Genomic DNA, 27,593 nt, shown 5'->3' on the forward strand with positions numbered 1-27,593 from the left:
GGGGGGGGGCAGGGGGATGAGGGGGATCCTGCAGCTGGGGAATCTCTGCAGGAGGAAACAGCCTGTTTGGATTTGGTGCTGTGGGCTTTGGGGAGCGGGGGGGCGGCTGTGCCGTGGCTGCGGGGTGTGTGTGGGGTGGGGGGGGGGGAGGGTCCGTTCCCGCAGGCTCAGCCCGGCGGTGCTGGGGGGGATGGAGCTCCCTGCCCTGTGGGTCTGGGGTCTGTGGGGGGCTATGCGGGGGGAGGAAGAGGTGGAGGAAGGCTGATGTGACGCAGCCCACTGCTGGGGGGGTGTCAGAGCCCCCACACCCATGGAGGGAGGGGGCGTAAGGAGGCGGCGCATCCCCCCCCCCCCGCCCAGGAAGCCCCGGGATGGGGGGTGGGCGGGTGGGCGCTCCCGTGCGGCGGGGCGCGGCGCTGCCCCTTACATAATCCCGTGACGCCAGGGGGCGGCCCGTGACGTCACGGCAGTGACGCACACCCCCCTCCCCTCCCCCGGAGGCGGCCGGTTGCGGGCGGGAGGCGCCCGGACCGCCCCGCGCCGCCGGCCGGGGCAGCGCCGCACCGGGCATGGTGTGCGGGCGGCGGGGCTGCTCCGCCGCCCCCTGCCCGCGCCCCGCGCCGCGCCATGGAGCTGGAGAACATCGTGGCCAACACGGTCCTGCTGAAGGCCCGCGAAGGTACCGCGCTCCCCCCGCGCCCCTTCCCCACGCTGCATCCCGGTTCCCGCTCCCGACGGCTCCATCACCCCTCCCTGGGCGCCTCCGCGGACCCTTCTGCGTTGGGTGGTGCTGGGTGGCCGGGTGGGCTCGTGGTGGTCGGCGTCGCCCGAGTCCCTCGGAGGGGACTGCTGCCTGTACCCAGCGCCTCGGGACGCGTCCGTCCGTCTGTCCCACCCACCCCGCAGACCCGGGGCTGTGGGGCAGAGGGTTAAAATAGCGATTTAGGTGTGTTTTCCCCAAGCAGCCCCTGCCACCCAGCCACCCCGGGGCTCAGGACGTGGGTCAGCCGAGAGCCGCTCCGCCTGTCCATCCATCTGTCCGTCTGTCCACCCGTCTGTCCGTGCTGGCAGGGCATGTCTGTCACAGAACGGGGCTCTCACAAGCGAAACTTTGCCCGTGCCAGGACAGCTGGGTGCAGGCCCCAGCGAAAACAGGCGCTGCCAGGAATCCAACCACGGCCGCTCCGGTGCCACCGCCCCGGCCTGAGCCGTGCCGGCAGCTGGGGTGAGGCCTGGGGGGCCGCATGGCTGCGGGTGTCGGCACCCCAGCAGCAGCCAGGCTGGGTTAAGGGCTTCCTGGGGCAGCGCAGGCGCCTTTGTTTGCTTTTGGTTTCCTTTGGGAAACCGTCGCCCTCGTCACTCTGTGACCGGACACACAAACGGCCTGGGAGTCACCGGCTCGGCGGGAGCCAGGGCGGTGCAGCGGTGACCCCCTGTGTTTTGGGACAGCCTGTCTCCTAAGGGGATCCTTCCCCCGTGGTGGTCCCCTTCCAGCAGCTGTGTGGGGGACGGAGAGGTGCCGGTGCCTCGGCCGGGAAGGGAGAGGTTGGGCGTTGGGAGCTTGTGGCAGCTGCAGGTCTCGCACCGGTGCTGGGCCCTGCCCTGGTCCCATGGGACAACGCGCTGCCCACCCCTGTGAGCTGGAGCTGGCGGGAAGGGGGGTTTGGGCCTCAGGAGCGTCTGGTGTCACGGGTGCCAAACGGGTTAATGTCGGTGTGCGACGGCCGCGCCGGAAGCCGGGAAGCAGAGCGGGATGAGGGCAGGGTTCTGGCTGGGTGGCTGTTTCCCTCCTGGGCGGCGTGGGGAACGCTGGAGCCACCTCAGCAGGGAGCTGGGACCCCGCCAGATGTGGCTGGGGGGTCCCTGAGTTTGGGGGTTGCAGGCTGGCCTCGTGCACCCCGGCACCCCGGAGCAGCTGTAATTGTGTTTGGCCAAATCTGCCGTTGGGGCAGGCAGGGGGGGCTCAGCCTGTGCCCCCAGTGCTTTTGGGGGTGCTGGTGGTCCCGTACATGAGTCAGGCTTTGGGTTTGGGGTCTCGATTGTTGGAGAGGAGCTGGAGCTTCCAAGGGAGAGCTGGTGCCCCCGCGGGCTCCTGGAGCTCAGGGAGCCAGACAGACTCACCCACCCACGGAAGTGCCCGGGATAAAAACCCAGGAGCATGATAACAGGTGGTGAGTAAGGCTTTATGGCTGGCAGGGAGGTGGGGGCAGCTGGACCCACACCCAGCTGGGCATCGGTGCCATCCCACCGCACGCCAGCCGGTGCTGGGGGGCCTGGGGGTCACGCTCCTGCCTGCTGTGGGGCTTTGCTCCTGCCTGTGGGCACCATGCTGTTTGGTACCCGGGCTCAGAATCCTTGTTGGGGGGGTCCCCAGTGTGGGTTCGCTTGCAGGGGGAGCTGTACCTTTCCTGCTGCATCCCGCTGCCTGGCAGGACACTGGTGCTCGCTTGGTGCTGGAGGGAAGAAGGTGGGATGCCCTGGCAGAGCTGCCCGCTGCTCCCAGCCTGTGGATGCTGCAGGAGAAGGGCTGGATGCTTCCAGGGCATTCCTGTCCATGCTCTGCTGCCCAGCACCAAGGGGTCCATGCTGGTGGGGTTGGGGGGCTGTTCCTGAGCCCCCTACCCTACCTGCAGCCCCATGGTGGGTCAGGGTGGGCTGCCAGCCTTTAGTGCGACTCAGCTGGGATCCAGCTCCATCCTGGGAAGACGAGGAGAGGGCAGCACCTTGGGGTGGGGGGAGATGGGGTGTGGGCTGGGGTGGTCCTGCCCAGCCCCCAGCGAGCTTCGGCAGAGCCCGACTGAGATAGCATCCCTGCAAGAGACGTGTTGGGGTGCAGGTGGCGAGCAGGGTGCCAGGGGCTGGTCCCTGCAGAGCCTGTGGGAGAGGTGGGAATTGCATGAGGAGCGTGCTATGGAGCACGAAGCCACAGCCTCTGAGCATCCCTGTGAGGCTGGGGGGCTGCCAGGGGTGTGAGGAGAGTCCTTGCCTGGGTATCCCCCCACCCCCCTTTGGCCAGGGAAGCCCAACCCAGGCCCTGTGGGGTGAGAGGAGCAGGTGCTCCTCTTCCTCAGGCGTTGAGTGCTCAGGAGCTGGTCCCTGTGGTGAGCCCCGTGGTGCCTGGGGACCCACGCCCTCCCGGTGCCGAGGCTGCTGTGAGGCTGTTCCTGCTGGAGGAAGCGAGGGCAGGAAGCTCTGCCCGGCCCAAACACCGGCCTCACCGGAGCCCAGCACCGCAGCGCCCCGCGGGCCGGCCCCCGAGTCACCGGGCTTGGCAGGGGTGACGCTGGCCGGCCCCCAGCTCGGAGCCACGCTGGTGTCAGGTCCCTGCAGGGATGGCTTCAGACACCAAGCATCCATCTGCTGTGGGATACATCCCCTCTGCTCCCCCAGAGTCCCCCATCCTCGTGTGGGATGGCAGGGGAGCAGCTCGGTGGGGAGATCAGGAAAGCAGAGGGAGGGAGCGGCACCAAGCCTGCTGCGTGGCCTGGGGGGGAAGCCTGTGCCCACCGAGCTCAGCCTCCTCCAGCACTGGGTGCTGCCAGGGGGATCCCACTCCTGCCCTGGGAGCCCTGGTCCGGTGGGGATCCCCGTGGCTGTTGGGGCAGGGGTCCCCACTGGGGTCACTGCCCTCTCCAGAGCTGCGGGTGTGAGCTGCCCAAAGCCCTGATGCTGTCGGTGTGCGGGCGATGGGTTTTGGGGGTGGGGGGAAACCCCAAAGCGGGTGGCTCTGCAGGACTGGGGCTCTGCCATCCGTTCCCCCACCCTGTCTGGGGCAGTGATGCCCATCCTCACCTCTCCCTCCCCACTGCAGGAGGTGGTGGCAAGAGGAAAGGCAGGAGCAAGAAGTGGAGGGAGATCCTGAGGTTCCCACACATCAGCCAGTGCGATGAGCTGCGCAAGGGCCTGGGTGAGCCAGGAGGGCACTGGGAAATGGCACTGGGAACCGGCAGAACCGGCTCACGGGGCCCCCAGCACCGCACCGGACATGGCACGTGCTTGGCACATCCCACCTTCCCTTGCAGAGCAGGACTACAGCAGCCTGTGCCAGAAGCAGCCCATCGGCCGGCTGCTCTTCCGGCAGTTCTGCGAGACGCGGCCGGAGCTCCTGCGCTGCATCCGCTTCCTGGACGCCGTGGTGAGGGACCCCACGGGGTGCCACCCTGCCGGCCCCACGCAGGGACCCCACGGGGTGCCACCCTGCCGGCCCCACTCAGGGACCCCACGGGGTGCCACCCTGCCGGCCCCGCGCAGGGACCCCACGGGGTGCCACCCTGCCGGCCCCACTCAGGGACCCCACGGGGTGCCACCCTGCCGGCCCCGCGCAGGGACCCCACGGGGTGCCACCCTGCCGGCCCTGCTCGGGGATGGTGACATGCCAGAGGTGTTATCCCCAGGATGGGGCTGGTTGGGGTTTTGCCCAGTCCCATGTTTTGGGATGGGGAGGGGGCTCGGTGGGGGATGCAAGGGCAGAGCTGTGCCCTGTGCCACCGTCTGCATCACTGTCCTCTCCCTGGGCATCCCAGGCAGACTACGAGCTGTCCCCGGATGAGAAGCGGAAAGAGATGGGTGAGGAGATCATCTGCCGGTTCCTCAAGCAGGAGGTGAGTCCTGGGGGGGCTTTTCCCCTCCACAGGCCAATGGGATGGGGATAGGGATGGGGATGGGGATGGAGATGGGAGTCCCTTACTGACCGCAGAGCCTCATCCCTGCCCTCCTGGCATCCCAATGGCCCCCATCAGCAGGGTGGGATCACGGGCAGGATGCAGGAGCGATGCACCCAGGGTGTGGGTGTGCATCTCCTGCTCTTCTCCACAGTCCCCTGATTTCCTGCCCGAGGTCGGCCAGCCCCACGCCAGCCGGTGCCTGCAGGACCTGCAGAAGAGCCCCTGCAAGGATCTCTTCAGCTGCTGCCTGCGGTGAGTGCCCTGCCTGGGGATGGGCATCCTGGGGATGGGGGGGGCTGCAGGCAGTGCTGACCATCCCCTCTCCCCCCTCCCCGCAGCCCCCTGCACGAGTACCTGAGCGGGGACCCCTTTGCTGATTACCAGGTCAGCATGTATTTCGATCGGTTCCTGCAGTGGAAGTACCTGGAGAGGTGAGCAGGGGAGTCTGGGGGGGGATGTCTGAGGGGTCTTGGTGGGGGGCCTGGGGGGGTGGCAGGGCTGACGTGCCCGGGGCTGTGTGTTTCAGGCAGTCCATCACCAAGGACACGTTCCGGCAGTACCGGATCCTGGGCAAAGGTGGTTTTGGAGAGGTACAGCCATGGGGAGAGGAGGAGGGGGGTGATGATGGGCTGGGGAGGGCTCACCCCATCACTGCTCCCCCCCGCCCAAGGTGTGTGCCTGCCAGGTGCGGGCCACAGGGAAGATGTATGCCTGCAAGAAGCTGGAGAAGAAGCGGATCAAGAAGCGGAAAGGGGAAGCGATGGCCCTGAACGAGAAGCAGATCCTGGAGAAGGTCAACAGCCGGTTCGTGGTGGGTGTCACGCTCTCCTGGGGGGGCTGTGGTGGTGGGGGGGGTGGTCCTGAAGCTGGCACTGACACCGGGGGTGGGTGTACAGGTGAGCCTGGCGTACGCCTACGAGACGAAGGACGCGCTGTGCCTGGTGCTGACCATCATGAACGGCGGCGACCTCAAGTTCCACATCTACAACATGGGCACCCCGGGCTTTGAGGACGAGCGTGTGGTCTTCTACGCAGCTGAGATCTGCTGCGGGCTCCAGCATCTGCACCAGGAGGGCATCGTCTACCGGTGAGTGAGGGACGGGCAGGGGGCTGGCGGGGCGGCTGGGTGGGGACCGCTCGGTGCTGAGCTGTCCCGTCCGTCTGTCCTTGCAGGGACCTGAAGCCAGAGAACATCCTGCTGGATGATGATGGTGAGGAGGGGATCTGGCTCTGCCTTGTAGCTTTGGGGATGGGTCTCTGGCTGTGTTTTGGGGGCAGTAGGTGGGGATTGGGATGGTCTTTCCCTGGGGTGATGCTCTCCATGCAGGGCACCTTCCCCGGGGGGTGATGCCCTCAGCCCCCTCCCTGCCTCAGGCCACATCAGGATCTCCGACCTGGGGCTGGCTATCAAGATCCCTGAGGGTGAGACCATCCGTGGCCGCGTGGGCACCGTCGGTTACATGGGTGAGCGTGGGGCCTGAGCACCAGCTGGGTAGCCCAGGGCTGGGGGGGTGGGTAGGGGGTGTCTCAGTGCCACATCATGCCTGGCTGCTGATGGGTTTCGGGGCTCCCTCACAGCCCCAGAGGTGATCAACAATGAGCGGTACAGCTTCAGCCCGGACTGGTGGGGCCTGGGCTGCCTGGTGTACGAGATGATCGAGGGGCAGTCGCCCTTCCGCGCGCGCAAGGAGCGGGTGAAGAGGGAGGAGGTGGAGAAGCGGGTGCGAGAGGACCAGGAGCCCTACTCAGACAAGTTCAGCAAGGATGCTCAGGCCATCTGCAAGACGGTGAGCGGCTGGACCCTGGGGTTTTGGGCAAGGGGGGTGTGATTTGGGCTGGTTCCATCCCCCCCCACCCCACGGTCACCACCCGTCCCTCCCTGCCCAGCTCCTGGCCAAGGACCCCAGGCAGCGGCTGGGCTGCGGGGCCGATGGGGCGGATGAGGTGAAGCGCCATCCCTTCTTCAAATCCATCAACTTCAAGCGCCTGGAAGCCGGCATCATGACACCTTCCTTCGTGCCAGACGTAAGGGGGTGGGCTCCTGCTGTGGGGGGAGGTGGGGGAAGCCCCCCCCTCCCCCACCTCCTGAGTGTCTCTGGCTCCTGCAGCCCCGGGCAGTTTACTGCAAGGATGTGCTGGACATCGAGCAGTTCTCCACGGTGAAGGGTGTCAACCTGGACCAAACTGACAACCATTTCTATGCCAAGTTTGCCACCGGCAGCGTCTCCATCCCCTGGCAGAACGAGGTGCCGGGGAGGGGGGGTGTGGAGCACTGTGGGAGAGGGGGGGTCCAGCCCCACTCCTGTCCCCTTGATGTCCTGACTCCCCCCGCCCCCATCCCAGATGATCGAGACCGAGTGCTTCAAGGACCTCAACGTGTTCGGACCCAGCGGGACCCGCTCGCCTGACCTGGACTGGAGGCAGCTGCCAGAGCCCCCCAAGAGAAGCCTTCTGCAGAGGCTCTTCCGACGCCACGTAAGAGATGGATGGGGGGGAAATGGGGTGAGGGGGTGCCTTAGAGTCTCCCTAAAACCCCTCTGACTCCCTGCCTGTCTCTCACAGCCAGCTGACTACAGCATCGGCACCGCCATCCAGCCCCCCAACCCGGCTGCAGTGAACTCCCAGCCTCCAGCAGCCAACCCCTCCAGCCAAGCCACAGCACCAGCACCATCCTGACCCGTCTCACCATCCCGAGGGACCTGCTGGGGCCCAGCAGCCCCCAGTTCCCCCCGTTACCCTCTCAGGGTTACCTCGCTCCAGGGATGCAGGATGCTGGCACGGGCTGGCCGGCGTGGGCAGGGAGTGACCGGGGGGCACCGGGGTGGGAGCAGAGCCCGACCCAAACCCTTGCAGCCCCCTTTCTCCCAGCCCTATGGTGTGCCCAACCTGTTCTTGGGGGGCTCCTGCTGCAGGACACCCCCATCTGCCCCCCCACCCCCGGGGAAGGGGCCAGGGAGGGACCTTTTTCTGCAGCGTCTGAGCCCGTTATCTTATCGCTGGCTCAGTGTGTGACCTCTGCGGGCGCAGGGGGAGGCTCTGGGTTATCTCTGCTCTCCAAATAGAAACAAAGGCAGCCTTGGAGCGGGGGGGGTGTCCCTGGCTCCCCCCGCCCCCAGCCATGCTGCGGGGTCCCTGCAGTGGGAGAGACGGGGTTCTGCCCGATACAACCCCCCTCCCCAAGGGGACACAGCCTCCCCCTCCCTGCTCTGGCCACCGCAATGTGAAACGGGCCCGGAGAAGGGAATTGTCTCCCATGTGGCTGGTTTGGGAGGGGGTGGAGGGGGGGGGGGGGGGGGGCTCCCTCCGCCCAGCTCAGGGAGCCTGGGGGTGTCCCAGCCTTGCCCCCTGGAGATGACGGGGTGCACAAGGGCACAGCGCCCGCGGGCTTGGGGGTGTGAGGGGAAGGTGGTGCCCGTGGGCGAGCGAGGGGGAGCGCACACAGGCTGGGGGGAGCCATGCTGGGGGCGCCTGGGGTCTGTCTGTCTGTCCCCACGCCTTTGGGCCCTGATGACCCTCTGCCTCCAGCACCTTTGGTTTACATTCGATCCCGTTTTGTACATCTGTAAAAAGCTGTAAATATTTGTACCTCGAGCACCTGGGTGTAAATTTTTAAGCTGAAAGCTCCAAATTGTGGTGGTGGTGACTCCATACAGGGGGATGTGGGGCGGCGCTTCCTGGGGGTCAGGGAGGTTGTGGGGGGGTTTCTTGGCTGTTTTACGTCCTGCAGAGGTTTCTCTTGCCCATGGGACATGGGTGGGAGGGTGCTGGGTGCCCATCCCATAGTGGGGCTATGCCATCTTCCTGGGCAGGACATCCCCTTGCTGGTGTGAAGGATGCAACTATGCTCCCCCCCTCCCCTCATACCCCCACCTCTGCAGGACCCAGCTCAGCATCCCCATCCAAGGGTCCAAGGCACTGCATCCAGGACCTCATCCTGCCAGGACTTTTCAGGGTCCCGGGTGTTTGGCACAAGTGGTTGTGGGTCTTGGTGTTGCCATTCCAGGGACCCTCTGGTGACTGTCCCTGTGTCCCCTCCTGAGGGGCACAGAGCAGCTTGTGCCCCCCCCCAGCCTGGAGCCAGAGGGGCAGCTCAGCTGGGGATGTTCTGATTCTTCCCCCAAACAACAGCGCGTCCTTGTGCCGAGGCCTTGTGCCTGGGAGCGGCTGCTCCAGCTGGGATAACAGCAGGCCTCACTGGTTCAGCTGGGAGGGGGGCAGGGGATCTCCCCCCCACCCTGGTCCCCAGTGCTGCATCCCCTGGCTGGGGTGCTCAGGCCACCTTGCTGGCCAGGTGAGGGTCTGTGGGAGTGCACACACCATCCCAAAGGGTCCCCACGTACTCTGCATGTGGTCTGGTGGGAGCTGCAGGCTGGGGGTTGGGAGCCCCAGGGTGGGGGTCAGGAGCTCCTGGCAGGGATTTCAAGCCCCCATGATTTTTTTTTCCTCCCTTCCACATACAGGAATGTCAGGTCTGGGCATGGAAACAGGGGGAGCAGCGCTGGGGCCCCTGGGCTGTGTCCCCACACAGGGCTGCAGCACCAGTTGGTGAGTGGGTGCCTGGCCACTGTGGGCATTTCCCAGTGAACTTTCAGGAAGGGGATGGTGCAGCTTTGGGCTTCCTGCTGGCATCCCCCCCACCCCGGTACCTCCATCTAATTGCACCTTGAGGGGTCTTATCTTGCACGTGATGGAGAAGCAGCAGCCAGGCGATGGAGAGGAGCCACCCTGGGGAGCAGCGGGGACCGGTCCCGGGTGGCAGGTAGGACCCAAGTCATCTCTGGGGCGGGGGGGGGCTTGGAGGGGAGGTGAGGGGGCTCCCCAGGGCTGGGCAGGCGGCACAGCGAGCGGCTGACCTCCCCCTTGGCCAAGTGGTTGCGACAGCGGGGAGGAAGGTCAGGCTCCTGGCAGGAGGGTGCAGGGGGCTGACGTCAAAGGAAGCAGCTGGTGATTCACGGGTTCTCGGGAGCGCCGGGCTCTGGGGCCGTAACTCATCCCGCAGATGTCATTTCATCCTTGAGCCTTATCGCTGGTGCCCACCGCGCCCAGCACCGCCGAGGACAGACCGGCCTGCGCTGGGGGTACGGGGCTGCCCCCGGCTCCCAGCCCCCTAGCAGGGTGCTGGCACGGGGTGAGGGGAGGGCCGTGTGCTGTCCCAAACGCTCTCGTCCATGGCACGTGTGGGAATTGTCCTTAACGTTCCCTGCTGCGCCGGTCCCACACACCTTGGTGGGTGCCAGCAATGCTGGGAGGTCCCATTCTGCTCCCCTGGGGTTCGGTGGGGGGTGCAGCGTGCCACTGCAGGGGTCTGGTGCAGGGGGATGGATATAGGCTGCCTCAGTTCTTGTGTCCTTAGAGCTTGGGCTGAGCCTGGCTGTTCTGGGGTGAGATGGTGCTGGTATTGCCTGTTGTTACCCATCAGAATCCATCGTTACCCGGTGTTCCCCGTGGCTGAGGAGCTGTGTCCCCAGGTCCACGCACAGCAGGATTCTCCTGCCTGCCCACGAAGCACTGTGGAGCCGGGCAGGGACCCTGCACCTTGCTCCCCTGCCCTCCTGTGCCCCCCCAGCTGGGGGCTGGCTGGGCTCCATGGTGCCAGCACGATGCACGAACACACTTGCGTGTGTGTTTGCTCACCGGGCGCAGCAGCAGTGACCCCGCAGCCCCGGCAGATGCACGAGGAGCTGCGCTTTTGGCCTTGGCCCCCAGGGCCCTGCCGTAAGTGATGGCTCTTATCTCGCTGCTGACAAGCCAGCATCCTTCAGCACGGGTACTTAAGGCAGAGCGCTCGCAGGGACGGGGCAGAGAGGAGCCCTCGCCGCAGAGACACCCGGCTCGTAGCCCAGCAGCTCCATCTAGACCAGGGAGATGATGCCTGCAACGTTCAAGCTCTGCGCTGCCATCTCCTACCGGCACCTGCGCAACATGACCGGTGAGGGGATGGGGAGGGGGGGACAGGGCTGGGGGAGCCCCTCTCTGTGGGCTGCCTGCGCTGGGCTGCGCTGGTGGGGCTGGGGGAGGAGAAGGCTGGAGGCTGCGGGGATGCTCTCCTCGCCCTGTGCTGGGTTGGTACCTGGGGTTTGTGTTTTCCCATCTCCACAACTCCTTTCTGGGGTCCTGGGGGGGGCGGGGGGGGCTATGTGCCCCTGCTGCATGGGGAGGGGTGCAGTAGGCAACGCTCCCACTGCCTGCAAGGGATCTGTGGTCTGGTACCCCACTCCTGTGCCTCTCCTGGGCATGGATGTGATTGCTCCTCAGTATCTTCACCACCATGTGTGGCTCAGGGCTGGAGCAGAGACAGGGAAGTTGTGGGGCAAAGGGGGAAAGCAGAGGCCTGTTGGACGCAGTGTGTTTAAATGGACCCCCCCACCCCCCCCCCCTCCACCCCCTACCGCAAATAGCAAGCCCTCTGTGGACCCCCGGTGAGTGATGCTTCTCTGCTCTCAGGTCTGAGAAGACAAGCTGCTGTGGCCCTCAGCCAGGAGCTGAGCAGGCTCGCCTGCCGCAGCGCAGGACCCAGCGCCTGGATCAGCCAGGTCCGCAGGAGAAGCTCCTTGCTCAGTAAGTGACCAGCAGATGGGGGTCCGGGCTCTCTCCCCCCTCACCCAGGGTGGTGACTGTCATGGGTCAGGGCACGGAGATTTCATGTAGATTAAAGCTCACTCTGGCTTTCATCTGCTCCTGGGCAGGCTCGAGGCTGGAGGAGAAGCCCTTCAGCGAGATGGAGATGTCCTACATCAAGCAAGGAGAGGAAGCCCTCCAGAAATCTCTCAGCATCCTTGAGGACCAGGACGGCTGGAAGACAGAGACAGTGGTGGTAGGTGCTCAGCGTCACGGGGGGGGGGTGCAGTTCTCCTGGAAGGACTTCAGGGGTGTGAATTTCACCTTCCTCTCCGCAGGGCAATGGAGACAAAGTGCTGAGCAAGGTGCTCCCGGACGTGGGCAAGGTGTTCCGACTCGAGGTGGTGGTGGACCAGCCCCTGGACACGGTTTACAGTGAGCTGGTGGACAACATGGAGCAGATGGGAGACTGGAATCCCAACGTGGAAGAAGTCAAGGTGGGAGCTGCGCATCGGAGCTGGTTCTTGATGCTCCTAGGGCTGCTAAAAGGGCAAAGAACCGTTTTGTTGGGGGGTGATGGAGCTGCTGTCCCACCCCCTTTCCCTGGGGATGGGGAAGCCAAAGCCCGACTATCTCTTGTCTGCTCCCTGCTGCAGACATGGAGCTTGGCATCGCAGCGAGCCTGCGGCAGGAGGGCTCCACATCAGCCTCACAAGGTCGTGGGCCAGCTCTGCTTGAGCTTGTGGTGTTGTACTACATGTGGGGAGGGGAAAAGAATGTTTTGCTGCTCCACAGCTTGTGTGGAATAGGAGAAACACGGTCCCAGTGAGGCCAGGGATGCTCACATGCCATCCCCTGGGTACACTGGCCATTCCCCTCCCTGGAAGCGCTGCGGGACACCTGCTCACACACACAGTACTCAGAAGCAGCTTTGACCCGGCTCCCCAGTAACTCCCTCGCACAAACGTTGGTGTTTCGAACCCTCCAGATCCTCCAGAAGATCGGGAAGGACACGGTGATCACCCACGAGAAGGCAGCAGCCACCCCTGGCAACATCGTCGGGCCCAGGGACTTTGTGAGCGTCCGGTGCGCGAAGCGACGCGGCTCCACCTGCGTGCTGGCCGGCATGGCCACCCAGTACGGGGCGATGCCCGAGCAGGAGGGCTTTGTCAGGTGAGCACCTTCACCAGCACGCAGGGGCTCCTGGCCTGGGCTCAGTCCTTAGGAACAGAGTCCCCCAGTAAGTGCTGGAGCAGGGCTGGGAGGCTGAGGAGCCGCCAGCTGCTTCCTCACCCCTGCCCTCCCGTCCTTCGCAGGGCGGAGAACGGCCCCACGTGCATGATCCTGCGCCCGCTGGCCGGCTGCCCCTCCCAAACCAAGCTGACCTGGCTCCTCAGCATCGACCTGAAGGTGAGGAGTGCTTATTTTCGGAGTAGAAAGCAGGGTTTGGGTTTGCCATAGGCTCCACTCACGGGCTCTGTCTGTTCCTCTCCAGGGCTGGCTGCCCAAGGCCATCATCAACCAGGTCCTGTCCCAGACCCAGGTTGACTTTGCCAACCACCTTCGGGAGCGCCTGGCCCGGACTGTGGCTGTGAACTGCTGACTGCAGGCGTAGGAACCTCCTGTTTGGGGGAGAGGAGGGAATCTTGGCCTTGGGGGGGGAAGTCAGACACCTTCTAACTAGAGCCTGTGCTCATTAGCCAAGGCCTTTAGTAGCATCACCCCTAATTAATACGTAGTTTCAGTAGCTGAGTGTTGAAACTGAGCACTGAGGGAGGTCACAGGGGCCCGAGGTGAGGCAAATCCTGTACTCGCCCCCTTGGCCTCCCTCACTCCTTAGTTTCAATTAAATAAAAAAGCTTTAATTAAAAAAGCCTTGACTAATGAGCTATGGGCAGACACCAGGCATAACCTCCCTGTCTTCCCCCAAAACAGGCACAGGGCACTTACCTGAACCTTTGATTTCCTTCTCCCCCCCTCTGAACCAGCTCTAATTTATTAGACACACAAAGTGTCACATTATTTATTCATTCAGAGCTCTGCAGTGGTAACTGGTCACTGCAGGGAGCAGCTCTTCAGCCTGAGAGATCTCAGAAGCTTAGCTACTCTTGAGTTTAAACTCCCCTTTACAACAAGGCATGTGACGAAAAACAACCCCAAAACAGAAGTAAGAGTTAAAAAGCTTTATTTTTTAAACTGGTTTCCAGTTTGGGGGGAGTGGGTTAAAAAAAAAAATAGAGCAGCCCCAATTTCAGTCTTACATGCAGTAGTCTTGTTACAACACAATCCTCCTGGGTGGAAGCTGCTGCTTACAACTGAGCAGAAGTGTCAGCGTTGCTTCTGCGAGGGGACACACAGCAGGACGGTCCAACTCCAGCCCACTCTCACTGAAGAAACGACTGCACAGCATGTGAGAAGTTACCTCAAGACAAGAACTCGCTGCTTTTTCAGCTAGCTACACTGGAAAAGGTACTGGAGACTCCAAGAGCTGCCAACAAATAGCACAATATACACTGGAACTGCGTTCACTCGGGCTCCGGGGTGGTGGTGGTAGAGTGTGGCTCTTCAGCAGGTGACAAACACAGAGTGCCTGGCATCAGGGGCTCTGGTGTGTCTGCTGGTTGGGTGATGGTTCCAAGTGATGCATGTTCCTCCAGAATAAAAGCCACTTGACTGGATGCCTGTTGTCCTTCTTTTGGTGCCGCGCCGCCCGCGTCGGTTACGGCTCCCAGGGTGGGCTTCGTCTGCCATCAACTTCTGTCTCTACATGGTAGAGGACATCTGCCAGCGTGTGCTCAACCACTGCTCCCCAGCCCATGTCGCTCATCTGCAAAGGGACAGACAGACAGACAGCCTGAGACCTGAAGCACAGGCTCAGGACAAAGGGGACAGCCACCTGCCAGGGCTGTTTACCCCTGGAGACATTGGGGTGGGGTGGGGGGATGCCCATGTTTCCTTCAACAAGATCTCAACCCTCTCAGTGACAGAGCAGGTGGGGACAGGGGCTCTACATCCCGCAGGAGGAACAGGACAGCACCTGCTCTCAGGTAAGATGTAGCTACGTGTTAGGCTGTAATTTTAAACACAATCCCTTCGGCTACACTGTCCAAAGACTGCAGAGGAGATACACAGGCTTGGTCCAGATCAACTCCCACCCCACCCCCCCCTCTTATTTACATACTGTTTGGAAATGCAAAGCAGGGGGGTAAAACCCTTTGGTTATTACTCACCGGGCGGTAGGTGATATCCCGAGGTGGATACTTGAAATAGGGTCCAAAGTTTATAGAAACCTGTGGAGAACAGAGTTTGGCACCAGCTCCAGAACAACAGGCAGGTTGCTGGAGTCTTCACCCTTCATCCCCTGCTACCTGCACCCTGTGCAAGACCCCAGGAACAAACACCCTTGGCACAAGTGTTCGTTAAGTGGTGAAGCTACTTCAGGCAAGGGAGGAGCAGCACCATCCCAGAGTCACCTCACTACACCAACTCCTCCCCAGCCTCTTTGCTTGCCTGACACGCTCCCAGAGCACCCACTAAAACTACACCAGAGTTCCAAATGACCTTTCCAAGCCAGTAATCAATAACCTTACTTACTGTGCAGCCTTTGTACAAAGAAATAGCAGGGAAATAAACTCCTTCAAAGATGTCTTTAAAGGCAATCCCTTGGCTGGCACCATTCTTGAAGAATATGATCTGAAAAGAAACATTTTAAGGGATTTTTTTCCCCCTATTGTTGCTAATTTTCATGGCCTTACTCGTGAGGTACAAAGTTATCCTGAAGGAGCAGCTTAACCTTCTCTCCCCTTTCCCTGATGCCAGGTAACTACTGATGTTACAAGCAAAGGGTGTAGCCCCGTTTGTTAGTCCAGGTTTAGTGTTGCTTTCATAAAAGCATTCTTCTTTTTTATTAAAGTAATAATCAGCCTCTCTTGGAGCTTGTTAAATGCAAGTGATTAATACACACTGTGAGCTGCTCTTCCTGGGCTTCTGCACCCTCCCACCCCTTAACTCACCTGGCTCCCAGGTGCTTGCTTCAGGCTCTTCTCTGCTTTGTCCACGAAGTCCTTCTCTTCAAAGTACAAGTAGCTTTTGAATTTGATCAAAGCCTGAAAGAAGAGAAACCCATCCCTTCAGAAACAAGGCAGAAAACCTGTTATCAAGCAACCTAAGAGCAGAACTCCAGGTCCCAGCAGCAGGATGGGAAGGGGACACACTCAAAGTGGACAAACATGAGGCCACAGCGACCCGTTTTCCACTCATCCGCCTCCCCAACAGCAAACTCCACACCTCACCTTGTCTTTATAAGTGTCAGGCAGGGATTTGGCAGTCTCAGTATCTTCTGGAAGGCTGATGTAAAACCCCAGCACATCCCCCTGGCCGTAGCCAGACGAATAGTGTTTCCCTATGGACTGGTGAAACTTGGTTCCCTTTTTGCTGCGCCAGGAGTAACTGAACTTGTCGTATCCCAGAGGGGCCTGGAGGTTCCCTGCAAGACACCAATGTTTCTTCATGAACGCAGCATGGCAGGGGCACCTCTGTGCACCCCACTTCAGAGCAGTGATTACACCTAATTAAGAAACAAGAGCAGCACTAGTACAAATGGGTTGATTAGAAAGCTAAGCAAGACCAAGCACACAACAGCATCAAGGGTCCAGCCCGTACGACAGATCCCCTGCAGAAAGAGTTTCCCCTTCAGAAAAGCAGAGAAGATGTCTAAATTACCTGGGAAACAAATCCAAGAGCCTAAGAAATACCTGGCAGAATTATTTACCTAGGGGCTGTGACCAGCCTAATCTGGCAGCTGTGTCTGGAGGCATCTCATCCATGGAGATTTCGAAGTACCAGGCTCCTTTCCTCACGCCGTGCGAGGCTCGTACCATCGAGTAGCCCTTCTCACCGACCACCGTCAGCCGGTCATCGGAAATCTTCAGCTGAGGAGCTGCAGAGGAGAGAGGACAAGCAATTCATTTGGGATGTCTAATGGGTAGTGATGTCAAAACACACCCCACCCCCCCCCGGGCAGTGGATTTAACATCTGTACCTCTTAAGGTAATTAGTGGGGAAATATTGATAATGGCTAATTAGAGGTGATAAAAGGCAGCCCCTTGTAAGAGGAGCTGGTGGTACAAGGTGGATACGATGAGGATGCTTCATACCTCGGTCGTGCAGTGCCAGGAGCACCCTTTCATACAGGCAGGCTCTGTAGAGGTCCCCAGGAATAGGCTTTCCAGCCCAGCAGTCCAGCTCCAGCTTTTCCGGGTCGGGAGCGTGGGGGTCAGGCTCAGCCAGGATGTAGCGATACCCATCTTTATTAAAGGGGTGCTCCAAGGGGTAACCGTGGGGTGGTAAGCGCTGGGCTGAAAACAAGGGGTCACTGGGGAACACAAAGAGGACAGGTCAGCGACACGTGGTGGCTGCTTCAGTCAGGAGCTGACCCAGGACCACAGCTCTCAGGGACGTGAGCACACTCACACCTATTTCAAGTGATTTCGGGCGTGTGAGCTGCCAAAAAACATCCCCTCCCTGCACCACAATTCCCCCTATACCTTCCAAACAGACCGAAAGCAGCTTAAAGCAGGAGAAGTAGAGCTGTCCCTCCACCCCACCCAGCTAGAGATGCCAGCACTGAGCCAGCACATCATCTTTCCTCTCACCTCCTGGTTTTCTTGGCTGTTCCTGTGGTCCCTCCGTCCTGCTGCTTGCGCTTGGCTCCCCGGCCCTTCCCACTGCCTCCTGCAGCCATTCCCCCTAAACACACAACCACAGGGCACTGAGCAGCTGCTGATCAGACAAAGCCTGTGAGCACAGCATCTCCACAGCCAGAGGGGCACAAAAAGCCAAACTAAAAGCAGCTCAGGTACCACCTCTCTCCTACTCCAACCCAGATTTTACTCAGAGCAAGCACAGCAAAATCCAGACCTTTTAATGCAGCTTCTGGCTGAATTTTGAGGTGTCTCCATTTGGAGGGGAAGCTAAGTGGACAAAATGAGCTCAGCTAAACTTAAAAGGTGACCAATCTTTTCTGCCATCAACAGGGAGCAGCATGGTGATCTGCTTCAGAAGCATTTTTAGGGGGCTTCTGGTGGAGATTCCAGTCACAGTTCAGCTTGCTTTCTGCAGGAGGAGCAGGAAAACCAAACCTACAGCACACACTAGGCAGTTCTAAGCCAAGTCACCATCCCTGTGACATGCTTCGCTGGAGAAACGCTCTGATGCCAGTAATAAACACTTAACATTAAAATTCCCCACCTATATAAAACAAAATACACCTAAGCTGAGGGGAAAATGAGAAGCAGTTGAGGTGTTTCTCTTCAGTGGGAGGAAAAAAATCAAGGCTGTGATGGAGCAGCACTGTCACTTTGTGTTCCAGCACTCAGTTATCAGTGGTTTGAAAAGGAATCGCTGCTAATTGGCAAGGAAAGGGGTGGAAGTTGTACACACTGGAAGATAAACACCTTCACAAACCACACACCCTGGGTTGTAACTCAAAATACAGTCAGCTTTTAAATTACCAGCATCCCTCCTTACAGCTTAAGGGATTCAAACATTGAAGGAACACCATATTCTGCACAAACCTGACACGGTCTCAGCCACACTTGGTAGTTTTAGTGTGGACAAAACAGTCTGGTTGGTCACCACTTATTTACCTACATGACCAGAATATCACATCAGCTCATAGATTCAGGCTGCTTATTTAGGCATCAAGATTGAAAACTACAATACTGGGCCAAAATATACAAAGTAAAACCAAATATAAGCAAAAACAGAACTTCAAAGCAGTCAAGCAGGGCAGAATATGATCATTAAAAGCTTCTAACTACTGAAGATTACAAGAGTGCTGTCATTCTGTATTAAAGTATTATTGCACTTGCATCAGGGCACGCTTTTGATTTGTAATTGACTTTAGCTCCTCAGCCAACTGAGCAAAAAAAGCTTTGCAAACAATAATACTTAAGTTTTAGAAGCTGAAAAAGGTTAAATATTCACCTCCCAAAGAGGCTCCACCTGCAAGAACAGAAGTGGCACCACATGTTTGTCAGTCTTCCAGGTATTAAGGAATAAAACACCCCAACCCCAGTGAGCCAGGCACAGCTGTTTGACAGCCATAAGTCCCCCAAGAGCCACGACAGTGAGACTCAAGCAGCTATTACAAAGCCCAGTAGTATAAATACTTGCCCCCCCAAGTGCTTTCAAGCCTTGGAGTGAGGGAAATAGGAAGTCTGAGTAACACAAGTAGGTAAATTAAAAGTCATTCTGGAGGAAAACTTGCTCAGCTTTCCTGGGAGCATCTTGCTGGAGCTGGTTGCTGCCAGGAAGGACCAAGCTGAACAAGGTGGGATTAACCTGTCTCTATAGGAAGGCACAGAGAGGCCAGGTGAACCTATTTTGCACACAATAAGCATAACCTCCACGTGACAGGGTTAGCCACAGCAGCTCAAGGGACACAACTGCATGGACACCCATCTGCAGGGCTGGGAAACCAGGGCTTAGTCCCCAAACCCCAAAACCACCAGGTCAGAGAACTTGCCATTCAAGCTCCCGCTCGTCGACACCGCGTTGTTCTGCTTCTGGTTGTCATACGCAGGACCAATATTGGCAAGATCCTGAAAGGCATGAAAAACCTGCCTGCTGTACAGACTCACAGAACCCCAGCCTGGGCTGGGCTGGGAGGGACCCCTGGGGTCACAGAGCTCCAACCCCCTGCCACAGAAAGGGACACCAACCTCCAGCCTGGAGCTACACCAGGCTGCCCAGGGCCCCATCCAACCTGGCCTTGGACACCCCCAGGGACGGGGCACCCACCCCCTCTCTGGGCAGCCCCTTCCAGCCCCTCACCACTCTCTCTGCACAGAACTTCCCCCCACTCTCTCCTCTCCCCCTTCCCTCCTTCAGCTTCACCCCATCCCCCTTGTCCTGCCAGTCTCTGCCCTTTAACAAGCCCATTCCCCTCCTGTTCCTGGGGTCCCTGCAGGGACGGGGAGGCTGCAGTGAGGTCCCCCCACAGCCTTCTCTTCTCCAGACTGACCCAGCCCAGCTCCCTCAGCCTCTCTCCATGGGGAGCTGCTCCAGCCCTCTGAGCATCCCCGTGGCTCCTCTGACCCCTCTCCAACAGCCCCACATCTTCCTTGTGTTGGGCCCCAGCTCTGGCCACAGGACTCCAGCTGGGGAGGGCAGAGCAGAGAGGGACAATCCCCTCCCTGTCCCTGCTGCCACCCCTCTGCTGATGGAGATTCAGCTGGATTTATCCCTCAAAGCCTGAGCACAGCACTTGCAGGCACTGAGTGCTCCCACACAGCACTTGCCACAACACAGACTCACACTAAGTCTCAGCTGAAGCTGTTTTACTCACTGAGTGAGTGTAAGCCACCAGGAAAAAGAGCCCACACCCCTTCCCCCAACTGCCCAGGTCATGCTTCCCCTTCACCCCTGATGACATACTTGGTCTAGAAGTCCAAACTTGGGGTAATCTTCTTCTGGGTCCTTACTCCCTGGGTCTGGATGCTCTTTCACCAAGAATACATCTCTTTCTTTACACTAAAATAGAGAAGTTGAAGTTGCTCAGGGTAAGACCACATCAAGCTCATTAAACCAGGGCATTTACTGATAGTATGGAGTTTGCACATCAAGTACACCTTCACCCTTTAGCTCTAAGTCCAGACCTCAGCAAACAACCAGATCTTCCACAGAAAATCCTCCAGGAACTGAACTCTGAATACTTACCATAGTTTTGACAATATTATTTGGCCAAGTCATTTTCCCAGGTCTCTGTCTTGTGGTCATACACTCCCAGTATTTATCAATAAACGGGATAATATCCTGTAAAATTAAAATAACTGAGTCTTAACAGTGTCTTGCTGCTGGCATTTGTCTGGATTTCTACTATGAAGTCGCAGTTTAACTTAAACTCACAGTGACTTTTTCACACCAGCCCTACCTTATCCTTTGAGAACATGGTTTTTGGGTGCTCATCTTGGGTCCTCGACTGCCACGTTAAGTTGGCCAGAGCACTAAGGCACATCTCCTTGAGATCTTCAAAACAAAACCAGACCAGAGCCTGAGTGAGGCTTCACAGGGAAGACCAAACACCCTCAAGTACTCAGCACCTACTACACCCCTGCTATCTTGAGTAACACTCTCACAAATTCTATCCCAACCCAGCAGCTCTCACTGAACAGAAGCAGCAAAACACCATCAGGAAAAGCCACACACACACTTGTTGCTGGTATTTTTGGGTGATTATGGGTAAGTTTCAGAAGCATCCCAATGAGTTTAGATAAAATGAAGCCTCTTGGACTGCCTCCCTGTGGTTGTTTAGCCCTGGCTGGAGGCCAGACACCCACCAAAGTCAGTCTATTACTCCCCTTCTTAGTTCTTAGCAGACTTTAGGCATGATCCTGCTCCCTTCTTCCCCCTGATGGCAGCACAGGGGGGAGGGACTGGGGAAAATGGGGTTCTGGGTTAATTCCTCATGAGCTGTTTTCCTTGTCCAGATCTTAAGACACCTCTAACCTCCCTCCCTGCTCCCTTCTTAGCAGACTTCACTCTAGCCATGATTTCACTCCCTTCCTCCCCCCGATGACAGCACAGGGGGGCAGGGACTGGCAGATGGGGCTTCAGTCAGTCCCTTGCAAGTTGGTTTCCTTCTCAGCTTGGGGTGGGGAGAGATTCATTGCACCCCCTCCCCCTGCTGCACCCTGGGGTCTCACCCACAGCAGACAGGCCTCCACAAACTTCTCCAATGTGAGTCCTTTCCCACAGGGCTTTCTCTCTCTATCACAGTGTCTCTCAGTCCCAGTCCTCCACGGGATTCCAAGCCTCCCCCAGCAAACCTATTCCAATGCAGATATTTCTCTCTCCTCTCTGTGTCTCTGATTCTCCTCATGGCTGCAAGTGCTGGCAGGGGCTTGTTCCAACGTCACAGCATCCCCTCTGTGTCTCCACCTGCTCCATCCAGCGTGGATCCTCTCCACAGGCTGCAGGTGGGGTCTCCTTTTCCATGGGTTTCTCCAGGGGCATCTTTCTCTCCAGCACCTGAGTCACCTCCCCCCCTGCCCTTGGTGTCTGCACAGCTCATTACATCTTCTCCCTCCCTCCTCCAGTGGCAAAATGCAGCTGCTTGCAGGTTGTTTTCTCCTATATGTTATTCTCAGAGGTGCTGTGACCATCCCTAGCCACGACTTTGGCCTTGAATTGCTTGTTGTTTATAGTTTAGGCTGGCAGAAAACTCTAACTGCTGCTTAAAAAACCCTTCTCAGCAGCACAGCCTCACCAAACTGCAACACTCCCCCAAAACAAGAGTGGTTTTATACTTACTGGCTTGTTTCCTTAAGAAATAGGTGTTCCCACTGTGATGGCAAACGTTGCAATGGAAGCTGTAGTTGGTCATGAAGGGCAGGCACGACCTGGAAGAGAGCATGCTGGCTTTTAGGGTCCCTGTGTACACCTTATGGTGTCAGGTTAAGGAATCAATTCTTCCAAGGTTAAGAAAATAATAAACTCTCTCTCTCTCCAAAACCAGGAACATTTTACTGGCTCAATGATATCTTCATCAAATCAGGTTGGCACTGAGAAAAGCCACGAAGCTCTTGCAAAGGAATCAAAGCTCAGTGTCACCTCACTTCAGAGGAGTCCTGGAATTCATTCAGCAAATTAAGAGGCATCAACCCAGAAGCTCTGGAGACAAGGAGCTCCACCTGAGTTAATGAATTAGTTAGGGACACAGTGCATCAGAAGACATTAAGTTTCTAAGCATTCTGAAGTCAGTTGCAGGCTCTGGAAAGAGAGTTGGCTTTGCTTTCCACTGACAGGAAGATGTTCTCTCTTGCTGACCATGACCAAAAATGCCTGTCAAAAGCTTTGCAAGAGCACTGTGAGCCACTAAGGCATTACATCCAGGGGCTCTGACAGTCCTGAGCTCCAACCAAGACGTTTTTAAAGCTAAAGCCTGCAAACACAAACACTGCCAGCTGTGTAAAGCTCGATGTTCTTCCCACAACACAACAGAAAACACTCCCCCACCGTGTGGCTTCCACAACACGCTGGATTCCAGGCGTCCAAGGAGCCAGATCCTGCTCCTGGGGAACGGAGTCTTTTTGCTCCCCCAAGTTTGGTGCCCAGCACTGAGCAGCCCTTACGCACGTGGTGTCGATGCCAAAGGTGTCTGCTGTGAACCACTTCGTGCAAATGCCACACTGCAGCTCTATCTCCCCGAGCTGCCGCCCGTTCTCCTCGTCCACTGAGCCGGCCTGAGCATCCAAAACCTCCGAGCTGTCACCAGCTGCTTCCTACAAGCAGAGATCAGACTTGGGAGCTGCCTTAGAGACTGACTGAATGAGACAGGACAGAAGCTTTGTGCAGTAACCTGTCAAGACAGGAGAGTTTAGAGGGAATATTTACCCCCCCACCCCGACAGATGCTGTGAGCTGGAGCTATTCTGTAGTTAGGTACAACTAGTTGGATAGGCCAGGCCTGAGTATAGCACATCCCGTGTGAATACAAGGAGGAACTTTGTCACTGTGAGGGTGACAGAGCCCTGGGACAGGCTGTCCAGAGAGGATGGGGAGTCTCCTTCTCCAGAGACATTCAAACCCCACCTGGATGTGTTCCTGGGGGATTTAGTCTGGGTGACCCTGCCCTGGCAGGGGGGTGGGGCTGGATGATCTTTCAAGGTCCCTTCCAACTCCTGATGTTCTGTGATTTTACTTCCAGACTAATTCTTTGCAGAACCCAAACTGGGGCCAGGGGAACGGAAAGTCCTTCTCCCCCCAACCACGGGAACAGGCACAGATTTTGCTCTCTCAGTAGCTACCTGCTCCCCTCCAGCGTCCTCCCCTCGCCCTTGGAAAACTGAGGGTGCTCATCACAGAATCACAAGGCTGGAAAAGGCCTTTAGGATGATCAATCCCAACCCCTGGCACACCAGCTGCTGCTGGGCACCTCTCTGTTACACAGAAACGCCTTCCCTCCCCCAGAGCCCCCTCGGTGCTCGCCCCTCTGCAGGGGCTGTGCCAGCCCCTTGCACCTCCCCCGCCACCTGCGCGGGCACCAGGCAGCGCGCCCCAGTCAGCATCCCTCGGGAAAGCGCCCGAGGGGATGGGACGGCAGCCCCCGGGCGGGAGCCGGGAGCAAGGAGCAGCCGGGCCACCGGGCCCCAGCGGCCGAGCATCGCGCCCCGCCGCGACCCCGGCGGGGAAGGCCGGAGCCCGGGTGCCGCAGCCCCAGCTCCACGGCCCGCGCCGCACGGGTTGTGCTGCGGGGCCGAGCGCCCCGGCCCCGGCCCCCCGCACCTACCAGCGGGTCCTTGCCGCTGGCGGACTCGGTCTCCACGGCGGCGCTGACATCCCCCGGGGCGGCATCTCCCCTGCGGGAGCACAAACGGGTTCCAGGGAGCGGCTCTGGGCGCGGAACGGGCCCCCCCGCCGGCGCCCGCCCGGCTGCGGGGCGAGGGGCGGGGCGGGGCGGCCCCGCTCCGTGCCCGGCGCCCAGGGGAGGCGGCGGGGGCCCGGCCCTGCGGCGCCGGGAAGGGAGAGGCCTACCCGGTCTCGGCGTCGGCAGCGCCCGGCTCGGGCGGGGCGGGAGGCTCGGCGGCCGGAGGCTCCGGGGCGGGCTCGGCGCCCTCGGCCACGGGAGGAGGGACCCCAGCCGGCGGCGCCGCCGCCATCTTCCCCCGCGAGACGGCGCCGTTCTCGCGAGAAGACGCACGCGCGCCGCCGCCGAGCCCCCGCGGGCGCGGGGATAGCGCCACCTGCCGGCGGCCTCCGGGAGCCGTGACGTCACCCGCCCCGCCGTGACGTCACGCAGCCAGGCACACACCAGACACACACACCCCCCAACCCCCTGCCCCGAGAGCTCGGGGGCGGCCAGCCGGGGCTGCGGGCGGGGGGATATCGGCGGCGGGACAGGGCCATGCCGGCGAGAGGGGGCGATGCTGACGGGGCGGGGGGCTGCCGGCGGGGGGGGCTGCCGGCGGGGGGGGATGCCGGAGGGGCGGGGGGATGCCGGCGGCGGGGGGATGCAGGAGGGGAGGGGGCTGCCGGACGCAGCTTCGTTCCCCGCAGGCTCCTGTCCGTGGCCGGAGCGTTCGCCCCGGACCCGCACGTTCCCCCCCGCAGCGTCCCCCCCACACAGCAGCTCGACACGAGCCTCTTGGTGGGAGGCCCGGCGGAGGCGGTGACCCCCCAGCCCGGCTCCTCACAGCCCCGGTGGCCGCGCACAGCTGTCACCGGCGCTGACACGCAGCCATGTGTCCCCCGCGCCGCCCGCCCTCGCCCCGCAGCATCAAAGGCCAAAGGCTTCACCTGTCGCATCCCCGAGCCTGGTCCCGCAGCTCCGCTGCCCCAGCCACGCCGGGTCCCCCGGGGGTGGTCCCTGGGCCAGGCGCCCCCCGGGATGCTGCCGCTCGCCCTCCCTGCGCTGCCCGGCCGGTATCCATCCCCCCGAGCCCCGCGCCCGGCGGCACGAGCCCCGTTGGCCTGTCCCGCACCCCGTGCGCTCGGCGGGGAGGGTCGGGGGCTGCTCAGCATCCCCCCCCCCGGTGCTGCTCCGGGCGCTACGAGAAGGGGAAACAAGGCGGGGGGTGGTGGTGGTGGGGGATGTGCCGTGGCCACCCGTCCCCAGGGGTCCCAGACAGCGCGTGGTGCTGCGGACAGCAGTGTCCCCGCACAGCGACGGGGTGGCCGCCACCCCCCCGGGGCAAGGCGGGACCTTGGTGTTAGGGACGAGCCCGGGAGAGGCGGATGGGGACGGGGAAGAGTAGAAGGATTGGGGGGCTGAGGCAGGGATGGATAGGGCTGCGGGGGGGGGAGGGATGGGGAGCAGGGAGGGAGCAAGGGAGGGGTAGCGGGGGGCAGATGGGGGGTGGAGGCGGGGGAGGATGGGGATAGGGACGGAGGGAGGGATGGAGACGAGGACGGAGGGATGGAAGAGGGACGGGGAGAAGTAGGGGAGGGCGGGCGGGCGGGAGGGGGCCGGGGCCGCGGGGAGGGGGCTGCCGGGGCGGCGCTCGGGGCTGCTGTACAAATAGGGCGGCTGCGGGCGGCCCCTGCAGCCATGCGGGACCCGCTGCGCTCCGCGCCCGCGCTGGCGCTCTGCGCTCTCGCCCTGCTCCGCCTGGGCTGCGCACCCGCCCGCGCAACGACCCGCGCAACGACCCGCGCAGCGCCCCGCGCAACGACCCGCGCAGCGCCCCGCGTCCCGCCGCGCTGCCCCGCGCTGATGCTGCAGCTGCTCCGCTCCCCTCCCGCCCCGCTCCGCGCCGCAGCCGCCGCTGCCCTCAGCCTGTCTCCGCACGGTGAGTGGGGCCGCGGCCCCGGGCATCCCTGTCCCAGGACCTACACCATCCCTGTGCATCCCTATCCTGGGAGTCACGCCATCTCCAGGCATCCCTGCCCCGGGACCCACACCGTCCCCGGCATCCCTGTCCCAGGAGCTGCGCTGTTCCCGAGCATCCCTGTCCGGGGACCTGCACTGTCCCCGGAAATCCCATTCCCGGGACCCTCACCATCCCCGGGCGTCCCTGTCCCGGGACCCTCACCATCCCCTGGTATCCCTGTATCCCGGACGCACACTGTCTCCAGGACCGGCACTGTCCCTGAGCGTCCCTCTCCCCAGGACCAGCACTGCCCAGTGCTCTTGCTGGGTCTCAGCCCTCGGGGCTGTCTCTGGCTCTGTGCTCCAACCCTCGGGCTCCCGCGCAGGGGTGGTGCCTGGCAGCACCAGGCACACCGTCCCCTCCAGCTCTGGCAGTCGCTGGCAGAGCCAGCGGTCCCCTCACCGTGCCCTTTGGCTTCCAGGCTCCCGGCAGAACGGCTCCCGCTGGGCGCTCTCCTTCGACATGTCCTCCCTCTCCAGCAGCCAGGAGGTGAGTCTGGCCGAGCTCCGTGTCCGCCTGCCCGGCCTTTCCCCATCCCACCACATCTCCCTGGACATCTACCACAGCCGGCGGCAGAGGTGCCGGGGTGCCGGGACCTGTGCCCACCAGCTCTTCCTGGGCACCGTGGCTGGCAGCCCCTCTTCCACCCAAGCCTCCTGGAAAGTCTTTGAGGTCACCAGCTTGCTCCGGTCCTGGCTGCACCAACCCACAGCCCCTGGGCATCACGAGCCCCTGGGAAGAGAGAGACGGGATGCCGGTGACGCCAGCTCCACCATGCCCACCTGGAGTGATGCTGGGCCCAGGGAGCCAGCCCTGCCCCAGGACCTGACCGACAGAGTCCTGCTGCTCGTCTTCTCCACGGACAAGTCTCCAGGAGACCACAGCCTCATCAGGACAGCGGAGACGTCCAAGCACGTCATGCGTGACAGCAGCGCCCAGGGCACAGGGACCCGCCGGCACCGCAGGAATCGGAAGGAGAAGCAAAGGATCAAAGTGAGTGATGCTGCTGCTGCTGCTGCCGCCGTCCCGGGGGAGGAGGGCAGGTCCCTGTGCAGGAGGGTGGACATGATGGTGGATTTCGAGCAGACAGGCTGGGGCAGCTGGATCGTCTACCCCAAAAAGTACAACGCCTACCGGTGCGAGGGGCAGTGTCCATCACCCGTGGATGAGACCTTCAAGCCCACCAACCACGCCTACATACAGGTAAGGGGGTCACTACACCCCTCCCTCCACACCCCCCGGTCCCACCAGCCCGTGGCAGCGGGGTGATGCTTTGCCCTCCCCGTGTCTCCCCACAGAGTTTGCTGCAGCTCTACAAGCCCAACCAGGTGCCCTGTCCCGCCTGCTCCCCGGTCAGGATGAGTCCCCTCTCCATGCTCTACTATGAGGAAGGCGAAATCGTCGTCCGGCACCACGAGGACATGATCATCGAGGAGTGTGGCTGCAACTGAGCTCCTCCCCTGCTGTCAAGGGGCACATCTCTGCCCAGAAAGCATCCCCAGGGACTGGCCACCCAAACCCACGACCAGCAGCCAGTCTGGGGCATCACTGAGCCCCCCCACACAGAGTCACCTCCGAATGCTACGTGCCCGTGGGCTGGTGAAGCTCTGGCTGTGCCAGGGGAGGAGTGGGGTGCCCAGGTGTTTAGCAGCTCTGTGGCACCACGGGGCTGTGGTACAGGGATGGATCCAGGCTCAGTGCTGGGAAGGCCATCAGGCACCTCCCTGTGTGCTGGGGCAGCTGAGGGCTGGTGCTGCTGGAGCAGGGCAGCAGCTGTGGCCAGAGCAGCAGCAGCTTGGTCCTGGGAGGGATGGACCCAGGAGGAACCAGCTGGCAGCAGGAGGGGAGGCAGCGACCTGCATCACATAACGCTGCTCGCCCTGGATCACGCAGGGAGTGATGTGAGACATGGACCTGGGGCTCCTGCATCCCTCTCCAAAGCATCACCCAGTCACCAGGAGCCGAGGAGGTTTTTGCAGGAGAGATGCTCCATGAAATAA

General features: G+C 60.9%; 4 protein-coding genes across 4 annotated transcripts; 3 read left to right on the top strand and 1 right to left on the bottom strand.

The window, feature by feature from the left end:
• Positions 1-609: 609 nt before the first annotated feature.
• On the top strand, positions 610-7,950 carry LOC311199802 (G protein-coupled receptor kinase 5-like). Its single transcript, XM_084273937.1, has 16 exons — positions 610-679; positions 3,812-3,907; positions 4,023-4,135; positions 4,524-4,601; positions 4,816-4,916; positions 5,003-5,095; positions 5,191-5,254; positions 5,335-5,475; positions 5,561-5,751; positions 5,838-5,875; positions 6,039-6,128; positions 6,243-6,451; positions 6,552-6,689; positions 6,773-6,910; positions 7,008-7,139; positions 7,227-7,950. Exons 1-16 carry the CDS (start codon positions 628-630, stop codon positions 7,338-7,340), a joined length of 1,788 nt encoding a protein of 595 aa, XP_084130063.1. The 5' UTR covers positions 610-627; the 3' UTR covers positions 7,341-7,950.
• Positions 7,951-10,511: 2,561 nt separating this feature from the next.
• On the top strand, positions 10,512-12,825 carry STAR (steroidogenic acute regulatory protein; the record flags this gene model as incomplete). Its single annotated transcript, XM_084273794.1, has 7 exons — positions 10,512-10,593; positions 11,109-11,222; positions 11,351-11,478; positions 11,561-11,719; positions 12,211-12,395; positions 12,539-12,632; positions 12,718-12,825. Exons 1-7 carry the CDS (start codon positions 10,530-10,532, stop codon positions 12,823-12,825), a joined length of 852 nt encoding a protein of 283 aa, XP_084129920.1. The 5' UTR covers positions 10,512-10,529.
• A 565-nt stretch (positions 12,826-13,390) lies between these two features.
• Positions 13,391-23,875, bottom strand: ASH2L (ASH2 like, histone lysine methyltransferase complex subunit). Its single transcript, XM_084274013.1, has 17 exons — positions 23,759-23,875; positions 23,514-23,583; positions 22,362-22,507; positions 21,537-21,625; positions 20,158-20,252; positions 19,944-20,039; positions 19,662-19,757; positions 18,751-18,826; positions 18,210-18,227; positions 16,877-16,970; positions 16,379-16,596; positions 15,994-16,161; positions 15,515-15,708; positions 15,236-15,328; positions 14,817-14,915; positions 14,453-14,512; positions 13,391-14,049 (listed from the first exon to the last, which is right to left on the bottom strand). Exons 4-17 carry the CDS (start codon positions 21,607-21,609, stop codon positions 13,942-13,944), a joined length of 1,488 nt encoding a protein of 495 aa, XP_084130139.1. The 5' UTR covers positions 21,610-21,625; positions 22,362-22,507; positions 23,514-23,583; positions 23,759-23,875; the 3' UTR covers positions 13,391-13,941.
• A 1,396-nt stretch (positions 23,876-25,271) lies between these two features.
• NODAL (nodal growth differentiation factor) lies at positions 25,272-27,044 on the top strand (the record flags this gene model as incomplete). Its single annotated transcript, XM_084274009.1, has 3 exons — positions 25,272-25,512; positions 26,015-26,796; positions 26,892-27,044. 3 exons carry the CDS (start codon positions 25,272-25,274, stop codon positions 27,042-27,044), a joined length of 1,176 nt encoding a protein of 391 aa, XP_084130135.1.
• Between the last annotated feature and the right edge of the window lie 549 nt (positions 27,045-27,593).

This window comes from Gallinula chloropus (genome assembly GCF_964237585.1).
Source record: "Gallinula chloropus genome assembly, chromosome: 21".
NCBI lineage: Eukaryota > Metazoa > Chordata > Aves > Gruiformes > Rallidae > Gallinula > Gallinula chloropus.

Bases quoted from the DNA above. Each gene is read 5' to 3' on its own strand.
- ASH2L (XM_084274013.1), bottom strand. From the start codon at position 21,609: ATGACCAACTACAGCTTCCATTGCAACGTTTGCCATCACAGTGGGAAC. The intron at 16,597-16,876 runs GTGAGAGGAAAG...TGTGTTCCCCAG, and splicing joins ACAGCCAAGAAAACCAGGAG to TGACCCCTTGTTTTCAGCCC. The intron at 14,050-14,452 runs GTGAGTAATAAC...GTCCCTTTGCAG, and splicing joins GGGATATCACCTACCGCCCG to ATGAGCGACATGGGCTGGGG.
- LOC311199802 (XM_084273937.1), top strand. From the start codon at position 628: ATGGAGCTGGAGAACATCGTGGCCAACACGGTCCTGCTGAAGGCCCGC. The intron at 4,602-4,815 runs GTGAGTCCTGGG...TCTTCTCCACAG, and splicing joins GCCGGTTCCTCAAGCAGGAG to TCCCCTGATTTCCTGCCCGA. The intron at 5,876-6,038 runs GTGAGGAGGGGA...TCCCTGCCTCAG, and splicing joins CATCCTGCTGGATGATGATG to GCCACATCAGGATCTCCGAC.